The sequence below is a fragment of the Ascaphus truei genome, chromosome 2, assembly GCF_040206685.1.
Source record: "Ascaphus truei isolate aAscTru1 chromosome 2, aAscTru1.hap1, whole genome shotgun sequence".
Classification (NCBI taxonomy): Eukaryota; Metazoa; Chordata; class Amphibia; order Anura; family Ascaphidae; genus Ascaphus; species Ascaphus truei.
In genome coordinates, this window is record NC_134484.1 from 147,073,385 (window position 1) to 147,086,503 (window position 13,119).

General features: G+C 45.2%; 1 protein-coding gene across 1 annotated transcript in view; it reads left to right on the forward strand.

Moving 5' to 3' along the window:
* CEP192 (centrosomal protein 192) overlaps positions 1-13,119 on the forward strand; it is a 140,818-nt gene that overhangs the window by 8,558 nt on the left and 119,141 nt on the right. The window contains exons 5-8 of the mRNA XM_075588525.1: positions 116-214; positions 2,731-2,871; positions 4,037-4,194; positions 5,756-5,903. Of these exons, the coding sequence (XP_075444640.1) occupies positions 116-214; positions 2,731-2,871; positions 4,037-4,194; positions 5,756-5,903 (546 nt within the window). The remainder of the gene's footprint in view (positions 1-115; positions 215-2,730; positions 2,872-4,036; positions 4,195-5,755; positions 5,904-13,119) is intronic.

Here is a 13,119-nt window from a genome sequence, read left to right on the forward strand (position 1 = left end):
GCTCAGGAGGTGAGGGAGTCGGCTTTATTCTTTTAACCCCTTTCACAGTTGCAATTGTCTGACAATTGGTATTTATAAAAGATATGGTTTTTAACTATAAATCTTTTTGCTTCAGCTCTCGTGCTCATTCTCCAATGATCGCTGTGGGCAGTGATGACAGCAGCTCTAATATGATGGGAAAAGTTCAGATCTACGAATATAATGAGAACACCAGGTAAATCAGTTTATATATTTTTATTCTTCCCTTCAGGTCGTCTATGAATAATCTGTATATACAGATGTTAGTGTGATTTTGTGTTCTCCATTTACAGCTTTTCACACTAATGTTTGTTCCAGCTTTTATCTCAAATGTGTTAATTGAATCCCAGTGACTCACACTTTGGTAAATAGTCAGATTTATTTGATTACGTCCTTTTTTTGCAGTTGGGTTTTCATAATTGTAACCCCAGTTGATTGTTTGCTCTCCCCTCTGTTTGCTGATTTCATTCTTCATTTTATCCTTTATTTTCCTCTTCTGCTCATAAACATGTAGCGTGGTCACTTTATCAAGAACATGCAGAAACTCAGACGGTCTAAGCATGTTACATTCCAAGTCTCTTTGGATGATCACCACTTAAGCTTCTTAAAAAAACATCTGTGCTACAGCACAAAAAGGCACGAATCACTGTAAAATGCCATCTAAGTGCTTTATTCACAAGCCACTTTAATACGTTTATGGTGTATTGTACAGATATTTTAATATTTTAACGAGCGCCACAAAGAATAGTTTCACTGTCACTTGACCGACAATCATTTTATACCAGTTCTGAAGGTGAAATGTAGAGAAATTTGAAATATTTTTAAGCGTTCTACTGTGACAGCTGATAAAGAGTCAAGGAATGCAAGAGGAGAGTGAGGAGGGGATGTCCTGAGGTATGGATTCCACATTTTCCTTGAAATAGTCGGCAATGTCCTGAGGTGAGATGGAGGAACAGGCAGCAGAGGGTGGTCTGAGTAGGGAGTCAGATTAGAGAAGAGTCTGCCTGGATTAGACTTGTGTGTGTTGATTAGTGAAGAAAAGTAGGTTTTAGCTTGAGAGGGCAGAGTTGAAACCGGATAGCATAAATTTGTAGTGAAGGAAGTCTGCGAGTGTGAGAATTCCTCCAGAGGCATTCAGAGTAACGAGTGCAGGAGCGCAGCATGCGTGTGTCAATTTAGCCAGGGTCTGGGGTTCAAAGGGCGAGAACGGCAGAGAGAAAGCAGGGCATGTAAATCAAGAGGAGGCAAGGGCAGAATTGTAGTTCCTTACCAGGTTGTCAGGGTCTGGAGCAGAGCTGAGGGAGGAGCGTAAAGTGGACAAAAGCTGGTAGGTTAAAAGAGCGCGAGTCCCTGCAGAGGTGGATAAGTGAGAGAGAGGAGATGAGGTGATGGTCAGAGAGAGGAAAGGGGGAAATTGAGTAGTTTTTCGTTAAAACCAGGTCTATGTAGTGGCCATTTTTGGGACTGCTGGCTGCAGTCCACTGTTGAAGACCAAAAGAAGCGGTTAGAGAAAGCGGGAAGCCCAAGGGAGAGAGGGGTCGTCAATGTGGCAATTGAGGTCCCCAAGGAGGGGAGAAATGAGAGCCAGGATTCAGTGAGAGAAATGCAGAAGGGGGATGAGTAGAGGTAGGTTGGGTGATAGACGACCGCCACGTGGACAGGAAGAGTAGAGAAAATCTGGACAGTGTGAGCCTCAAAGGAGGGAAAAGCAATAGAGTGAGGAATAGGAAGGGTACGGTAGCGGCAGATGGAGAGCAGGAGCCCCACGCCTCCACCCCTGCCATCAGGGTGTGGAGTGTGGGACAAAGAGGCCACCATAAGAGAGGGCAGAATCAGACTGAGTGACCTAGGTCTCAGTTATAGCAAAGAGGGCAGTGAGTGAGAGTCATGCACAGAGAGGAACTTGTTAGAAAGGGAGCGTGCATGCCAAAGGACACAGGAGAGAGGGAGGAGGGTGACAGGGTATGGGTATGAGGTTAGAGGGGTTGACACCAGAAGGGGAAGTTGTATGTGGGAGACGAGTACGAGCGCATACAGAAATAAGGCAGGGATCAGGATTGGGTGAGATATCCCCAGAAGCAAGGAGGAGAAGCATGGATAGAAAGAGAATGTATGAGGATGATTTCTAGTAATGTTGTTTTTTTTGTTTTTTTTAGTGCAGAGGGTATAGCTGTGAAGTGCCAGAGGGTGCATGTAAGAAAGGAGTTCATGTGAACTGAGAAGTGGCAAAGGATGGGGATATATGAATAGTTAGAAACATAATGAGGCTGGTTGAAAGAAGTGCGTATTTTGAGAAGTGAGATTAAAGCAAATAAAACCAGTAGTGGCGGCATGGCAGCAATAGTTTAGTGCTGAGATGTGCAGTCTAGGATAGATGTCCTCCTTTCCAGCATAGTTCAAAATCCAGGATTCAGGGCCAGTAGGTGTTGTGTAGTACACTTGTTTCACTCCTGTTGAACTCCCCGTTCAACACCACACTGCCTTATACTTAAAAAAAATTCTGCTTTTAAATGTATGCTGCTTGTCCCTGCATTGCTGCTCCCCCAGTGTCTCTAGCTATATAGGTCTTGGGTCGTGCTATATTATGTCCAACCTTAGGAACTGCCTTTGATCACTGGAACACAGTTGTAAGGCGGTGTATTATGGACCCTTGATCAATGAATGGGTTAAGATGCTACTGTGCCACAGATTTGTCCCTCTTCTCTTTTGCAGAAAGTACGTTAAAGCAGAAACCTTTATGACTGTCACAGACCCAGTTCATGATATCTCGTTTGCTCCAAACTTGGGTAGATCCTTCCACATCCTTGCTGTGGCGACTAAAGATGTCAGAATTTTTACCATGAAGCCTTTAAGGTGAGGCGCTTGGGTGGACACTTGTGCAACAGGATAAGGATTAGCTGTCAGTGCTCAAGTGTTATACTAATAATTACAACAAAGTTGGCAAGAGTGGCCTTGTGTTCAAGATGTTGGGTTTTGAATTGGGAGATTATAGATTTGTCTTCAATCTTTTGTGTCTTTTAAACACACTACACCTCCCTCCGGTTGCATACAATGTACTTGTCGCCTTATTAAAAGGAAAAAAAAATTGTGTGTGTATCCTGAAGTGCTTGCAATGCAAATTATTTTTCCTCAAACACAGGAAGATCATAAATTGCACATGGTTACGAGACCTAGTGCTGTACTTCAGACAGACCACTTACTCTCCCATATTGTACCATGTATAGCAAAGCAACTAGCGGCTACATTAAAGTGAATTTAAGATGCCTACACATTAAGTTGGAACTCCTTCACTGAATTTTATTTATTTTTATTTTTTAAACATAAGTGGGAAGGGATACAGAAGGGAGGGATGGGGACACAACCATTTTGTATCAATTCTTACAATCAACCATCAAATTATTCACTGGCTCATTTTTATAGACTTGAAAACAAACAACAACAAAAAATTGGTGTACATAGATTTGAATATTATGGGGCATATGCTAGTAGCTCCAAGGTTATTGTTGCCAAACCATGCAGTTTGGCATGTAGAGAAGTTGCCGAATGAAATGTGTGGGGGAAAAAACTCTGTTGCAAACTGCCTCAAAAAAACAACAGAGCTACGAGAATTGCAGTTTTTGTCAAAAATGCGAATTGGAGGCTTTTTTGACAAACCGCAAGAGTGCAACCACTTCCAAAAAAACCTTTTAGACACGGATTGGACACGCGAGAAGGGCTTGCACAATAGCAAAGCATGCTAATTTGTTTCCAAAGGGCATTTTAGAAACGGGTTGTCACACTTTGGAGCTACAACAATAGGCCCCTAAATTGTGCAGGTGCAAAAGGTCTTTGATCTGTAGATGTTTAATGTTGGAGTCTGAAGCACTTAAAGGGGTGCTGACTTGCCAGAAGGCACTGGATCCTTTTTCTTAAATTAGAGAGAGAGGTCTCATTAGTAGTTCTCTGCTCTTGAAGTCCCCGTTAAACTTTTTACTAACTAAGGCTCTGGGTGGTAAACAAATATCCTTGTTTTGTAAAGGAAGGAACAGACTTCTTCTGGAGGAGTGACAAAATTTGAAATTCACACGGTGGCTCAGTTCGATAACCACAACTCTCAGGTGTGGAGAGTAAGCTGGAACATCACTGGTACGGTATTGGCATCATCGGGAGATGACGGAAGTGTGCGGCTGTGGAAAGGTAAGCGCCTCTTTTCTCTAAATAAAAAGCTGTTGCCTTGTTTATTTGTCAGGCACCACCTAAAATTCTACTGCACTGTATTTAAACATCTGTACTGCTGTTACTCATTTCTAAATGAAAGCTGAAGTGGTCAAGTGGCAAAGCCACTTATAGGCTCAAACTATGTATATTAAAACAATGTGTGAAGGCAGTGGTACTTTAATAAGACCGCAATCCGTGCGTGTGTGCGCGTGTGTGTGTGCGTGCGCGCGTATGCGTTTTTTATAGGTATACTTGTCAGTTTAGTTTCTGGTGTTTTCGGCTCCCATTCAGGAGACCAAAATGCCTTCTAAATCCTGTGTCCTGCAGGCCAATAGGAAGCCACATTGTGGTGAGGGGGGTGTTGTGACTTTCTATGGGATGACTGCGGCCGCCATTTTTGACAATCCAACCACTAAAATGATCTTGGGAACCGCGAGGTCCATAGACCTAAAAATAATAGTGCTTGTAATATATAGAGGAACCCTGTGTGAAATAGTGGGTGGGTTAGCTGCTTTAAACACAGATATCCAAAGGAAAAAAAGCTTTAAAAAATCTGGGCAATGGTGGGGGGGGGGGGGGTGAGGGGGTTCCTGAAATAGAAAACCACTGGATTATTGCAACCATCCTGTCAAATGTGTTGACATGGCTTTGAACATCCCCTAAAGCAGAGCTTAAAAACTAAGTACTTTCGTCTGTTGGCAGTAATCTGGGTTTTCGCCTACCTTCTTCTCCCAAGTAATGCCTTGTGGTGAGTTATATCCTGCGCTAAGCAGAGAACACAGACCACAATGTCGTACTTGCAGACTCTCGGCCACACTCTCAGATATGAAGAGTTTTGTGAGATTATTATAAAGAAAGGTCACTCAGAGTTTGTATAAAATAAGGTTTGTCATTTATTGTATCACAACAATATTCAAAAATATCAGAAATATCACAACAAGCTTCTTGTAAACTAACGGCTAGCAGTTACAGTATGCTACCAATCCATTCCTAACTATGCAGAGATTATATAGTTGATATGCATTGTCATACTCACAAACAAAAGATATTATGATAGGTCAGCCAGTCTCAGCTCAAATCTCATCTGTGTGACTTCACACCTCAGTTCGGTTCTGGTTCTAACATGGAGTCTCGCAAACCTATATAGCATCTCATAGTTTGCTGCGTACGTGTGACATGTGACCATACGGTTCTGTGGTTAGTGACGTATGTTGTTTATCATTAGGAATTACAGTTACTGACGTATGATATATTTCATAATTTACCTGTATTCATTGAGTTATATGCCATAAGATACATATAAGATACCTGTAATCCATAACAGCAGCAGATGGTTTTATGAGACACTCTTGGGAATACCAATAAGGGGACAGTCCCAATACCAATAAATGGTAACGGTTTTTTTTTTTGTTTGTTTTTTTTCCCCCTTTATAATGAAGTATCATTTGTAAATGTAGGAATTTTTTGGTTGTAAACACTGAAGAAAATACGGTGTTGTCTGTCGATATCTTCCCTTTTTCTATCTCCTTTTTTTTCCCAGCAAACTACATGGACAATTGGAAGTGCACCGGCGTTCTGAAGGGAGACGGGAATCCAGTGAATTCTACTCAGCAAGGATTCCTTGTTTCCTCCTTTGGGTTGGCCAATCCGAGCCTACAGAACTCTGTGAATGGGTCCTCTTCCGGCAGGTGAGAAGTGCATGTTAGAATGGAATTGATAAGGGGATTAGCAGGAGGGCATACAGTCTGCTCCCTGACTCGTGTGCTGTCTGATCATTTCTCTGCTGAAGAGGATTTAAGTGCCCTGATATATAGTGGGATTCAGCAGTGTGTGTTGATGTTAGACAGGGAGCCACAATGTAGATCTGTAGGGATACATCATCAAGACTGTGTTATTTTAATTTTAGAATTTTATATTTGGTTTTAATCCAAAAATGTACTGTTTTATTTTTCACTGAGGGAAAGCTCTGTAACACAAATGAGTAATTCTATGTCTACACTAACAAGAATTGACCTGTACAGCAGGGCACAATATCACAACCTGCCATGCTACATTGGAAAGGCTCTCATAGGCAAAAATAAACTTGATGGATCGCTTGAAGTTTTTTTTATCATTGAAATGTTTGTCTTGCTGGAAGACAATGCAATATATTCCATATTAGTGCACTGCAGGTATTCCAGAAACAAAACATCTTTTACTAATCTTATGTACAGAGCAGTTAGCTGTCCCACTTGTGAGTGTCCCGTGTTTCTCCTTAAAAATCCAGATTGTATTTAAGTTAGTGCCAACTCTCATTCAAATCGTCTGACCGCACTTTTTATTTTTTAAGGATCCCACAATTTGAAATTCTAATCCCACTTTGCTGATTGACTATCTATTAAAAATGGCCTTTAATTTAGTTTTTTCATCCAAATGACAAATTTTAAATGTAGCTTTTTTTAAAGTTGGAAACGTTATGTGCAATAACTTATTTGGGGCTTCTTGAATATACCTGCCATTATACATTCTCAGAACATCCATATAACTATAATATTCGATTGTATTAACATTGATACATTCTTTCTGTTACAAAATGATTTCTGTGTATTGCCCAACTTGTGGGAATGGTATGCTCTAGTTAAGTGGTTTTCAACCTTTTTTTGGTTGGGGAACCCCAGAATTTGATTTTGATATCTTGGGTAACCCTATCACTCTCCCCCTCGTCCCATCTCTCCCACCTCCCTCTCCCCCTTACGCTCCCTCTCCACCCCTGCGCATGCGTGTGTGCGCGAGCGCACACACACACACACACACACACACACACACACACACACACACACACACACACACACACACACACCAGGACAAACGAAAGGAGCAGACACCCCCCTCCCCCCCCCCCCCCACACACACACACACACACACAACCCATAGCGCACCTACCACGGAAATATTTTTTTAGCGTATAACTTTTACTTAGCCCCCCAATACATACAAAACACACCCACCCCAATACATCTACAAATATACCCCACTCCCCCCAATACATCTACAAATATACCCACTCTCCCCAATAGATATATAAAATACACCCCCAATACATATACAAATCAGGCTTGCCTTGGGGATTCACAGGTCGGGCCGGTGACTGCGGGGGGGGGGGGGAGGCGGCGGTGTGGTGCGGTGCGGCGGGGGCCCGGCGGCTGGCGGTAGCCCGGCGGCCCTGTCCCGCTGCAGGCACCTCTCAGTCCCACAATGGCTGCTCGGCAGCATTTTATTATTGGGGTTGTATTTTTATATGTATTGGGGGGTTGGGGTGTATTTTTATATGTATTGGGGGGTTGGGGTGTATTTTTATATGTATTGGGGGGTTGGGGTGTATTTTTATATGTATTGGGGGATTGGGGTGTATTTTTATATGTATTGGGGGGTTGGGGTGTATTTTTATATGTATTGGGGGATTGGGGTGTATTTTTATATGTATTGGGGGTGATAGGGGTGTATTTTTATATGTATTGGGGGGATTGGGGTGTATTTTTATATGTGTTGGGGGTGTATTTTTATATGTATTGGGGGGATAGGGGTGTATTTTTATACGTATTGGGGGGTTGGGGGTGTATTTTTATATGTATTGGGGGGTTAAGTAAAAGTTGTACGCTAAAATGTGTTTTTCTGTGGTAGGTGCGCTATGGGTGGGGGTTTGATGGGGGGGGGTTGCTGCTCCTTTCATTTGTCCTGTGCCCCATGATTTCTGTTGGCGGCTATGATTGATTCTGTCTGTGTGTCTGTTTGTCTGTTTGTCTGTTTGTCTGTTTGTCTGTGTGTCTGTGTGTCTGTGTGTCTGTGTGTCTGTGTGTCTGTGTGTCTGTGTGTCTTGTCAAGTGAAACACACTATATGAACAACTTTAAAATAGTAAATTCTCCCGTAATTTAAAGTAAAAGTACTGTAAATTCAGCATACAAACAGAAATTACAACTCCTCTCCATTTCAACCTTCCCCCTTGCTCTTGTCCCCACCCCTCTGCCTTCCGTCACTCCCCTTGTAGCTAAAGACGTCTCCCAAACTCAAATTACAACTTTCGCTTGGGTTACGGAGACGGTGAGACATCATCCGTAGCCGGCACTATAAGCGCAGCCACACACACACTCACTTACACACACTCTCCCACTTACACACACTCTCACACTTACACACACTGTCCCACTTACACACACTGTCCCACTTACACACACTCTCCCACTTACACACACTCTCCCACTTACACACACTCTCCCACTTACACACACTCTCCCACTTACACACACACACTCTCCCACTTACACACACACACTCTCCCACTTACACACACACACACTCTCCCACTTACACACACACACACTCTCCCACTTACACACACACACTCTCCCACTTACACACACACACTCTCCCACTTACACACACACACTCTCCCACTTACACACACACACTCTCCCACTTACACACACACACTCTCCCACTTACACACACACACACTCTCCCACTTACACACACACACTCTCCCACTTACACACACACACTCTCCCACTTACACACACACACTCTCCCACTTACACACACACACTCTCCCACTTACACACACACACTCTCCCACTTACACACACACACTCTCCCACTTACACACACACACTCTCCCACTTACACACACACACTCTCCCACTTACACACACACACACTCTCCCACTTACACACACACACACTCTCCCACTTACACACACACACACTCTCCCACTTACACACACACTCTCCCACTTACACACACACACACACACTCTCCCACTTACACACACACACACACTCTCCCACTTACACACACACACACACACTCTCCCACTTACACACACACACACACTCTCCCACTTACACACACACACACACACTCTCCCACTTACACACACACACACACTCTCCCACTTACACACACACACACACTCTCCCACTTACACACACACACACACACACACACTCTCCCACTTACACACACACACACACACACACACTCTCCCACTTACACACACACACTCTCCCACTTACACACACACACTCTCCCACTTACACACACACACTCTCCCACTTACACACACACACACACACTCTCCCACTTACACACACACACACACTCTCCCACTTACACACACACACACACACTCTCCCACTTACACACACACACACACTCTCCCACTTACACACACACACACACACTCTCCCACTTACACACACACACACTCTCCCACTTACACACACACACACACTCTCCCACTTACACACACACACACACACACACACACTCTCCCACTTACACACACACACTCTCCCACTTACACACACACACACACACACACTCTCCCACTTACACACACACACACACACACACACTCTCCCACTTACACACACACACACACACACACACACTCTCCCACTTACACACACACACACACACACTCTCCCACTTACACACACACACACACACACACACACACTCTCCCACTTACACACACACACACACACACTCTCCCACTTACACACACACACACACACTCCCACTTACACACACACACACACACTCCCACTTACACACACACACACACACACACACTCCCACTTACACACACACACACACACTCCCACTTACACACACACACACACACACACACACTCCCACTTACACACACACACACACACTCTCCCACTTACACACACACACACACACACACACACACACTCTCCCACTTACACACACACACACACACACACACACTCTCCCACTTACACACACACACACACACACACTCTCCCACTTACACACACACACACTCTCCCACTTACACACACACACACTCTCCCACTTACACACACACACACTCTCCCACTTACACACACACACACACACTCTCCCACTTACACACACACACACACACACACACACACACTCTCCCACTTACACACACACACACACACTCTCCCACTTACACACACACACACACACACACTCTCCCACTTACACACACTCTCCCACTTACACACACACACACACACACACTCCCACTTACACACACACACACACACACACACACACACACACACACACACTCTCCCACTTACACACACACACACACACACACTCTCCCACTTACACACACACACACACTCCCACTTACACACACACACACACACACACACACACACTCTCCCACTTACACACACACACACACACTCCCACTTACACACACACACACACACACACACACACACACACTCTCCCACTTATACACACACACACACACACTCTCCCACTTACACACACACACACACACACACACACACACTCTCCCACTTACACACACACACACACACACACTCTCCCACTTACACACACACACACACACACTCCCACTTACACACACACACACACTCCCACTTACACACACACACACACACACTCTCCCACTTACACACACACACACACTCTCCCACTTACACACACACACACACACACTCTCCCACTTACACACACACACACACACACACACTCTCCCACTTACACACACACACACTCTCCCACTTACACACACACACACTCTCCCACTTACACACACACACACTCTCCCACTTACACACACACACACACACACACACTCTCCCACTTACACACACACACACACACACTCTCCCACTTACACACACACACACACACACACACACACACTCTCCCACTTACACACACACACACACACACACACTCTCCCACTTACACACACACACACACACACACTCTCCCACTTACACACACTCTCCCACTTACACACACACACACACACACTCCCACTTACACACACACACACACACACACACACACACACACACACACACACACACACACACACACTCTCCCACTTACACACACACACACACACACTCTCCCACTTACACACACACACACACACACACACACACTCTCCCACTTACACACACACACACTCTCCCACTTACACACACACACACACACACACACACTCTCCCACTTACACACACACACACACACACTCTCCCACTTACACACACACACACACACACACACTCTCCCACTTACACACACACACACACACACACACTCCCACTTACACACACACACACACACACACTCTCCCACTTACACACACACACACACACTCTCCCACTTACACACACACACACACACACACACACACTCTCCCACTTACACACACACACACACACACTCTCCCACTTACACACACACACACACTCTCCCACTTACACACACACACTCTCCCACTTACACACACACACACACACACACTCTCCCACTTACACACACACACACACACACACTCTCCCACTTACACACACACACACACACACACTCCCACTTACACACACACACACACACACACACTCTCCCACTTACACACACTCTCCCACTTACACACACACACACACACACTCCCACTTACACACACACACACACACACACACTCTCCCACTTACACACACACACACACACACACACACTCTCCCACTTACACACACACACACACACACACTCTCCCACTTACACACACACACACTCCCCACTTACACACACACACACTCTCCCACTTACACACACACACACTCTCCCACTTACACACACACACACACACACTCTCCCACTTACACACACACACACACACACTCTCCCACTTACACACACACACACACACACACACACTCTCCCACTTACACACACACACACACACACTCTCCCACTTACACACACACACACACACACTCTCCCACTTACACACACTCTCCCACTTACACACACACACACACACTCCCACTTACACTTACACACACACACACACACACACACACACACACACACACACACACTCTCCCACTTACACACACACACACACACACACTCTCCCACTTACACACACACACACACACACACACACTCTCCCACTTACACACACACACACACACACACACACACACACACTCTCCCACTTACACACACACACACACACACTCTCCCACTTACACACACACACACACACACACACACACACACACACACTCTCCCACTTACACACACACACACACACTCCCACTTACACACACACACACACACACACACACTCCCACTTACACACACACACACACACACACACACTCCCACTTACACACACACACACACACACACACACACACACACTCCCACTTACACACACACACACACACACACTCTCCCACTTACACACACACACACACACACACTCTCCCACTTACACACACACACACACACACACACTCTCCCACTTACACACACACACACACTCTCCCACTTACACACACACACACACTCTCCCACTTACACACACACACACACACACTCTCCCACTTACACACACACACACACACACACTCCCACTTACACACACACACACACACACACACTCTCCCACTTACACACACTCTCCCACTTACACACACACACACACACACACACTCCCACTTACACACACACACACACACACACACTCTCCCACTTACACACACACACACACACACACACACACTCCCACTTACACACACTCTCCCACTTACACACACACACACACACACACACACACTCTCCCACTTACACACACACACACACACACACACACTCTCCCACTTACACACACACACACTCTCCCACTTACACACACACACACACACACACACACTCTCCCACTTACACACACACACACACACACACACACACACACTCTCCCACTTACACACACACACACACACACACACACACACACACACTCTCCCACTTACACACACACACACACACACACACACACACACACACACACACACTGTCCCACTTA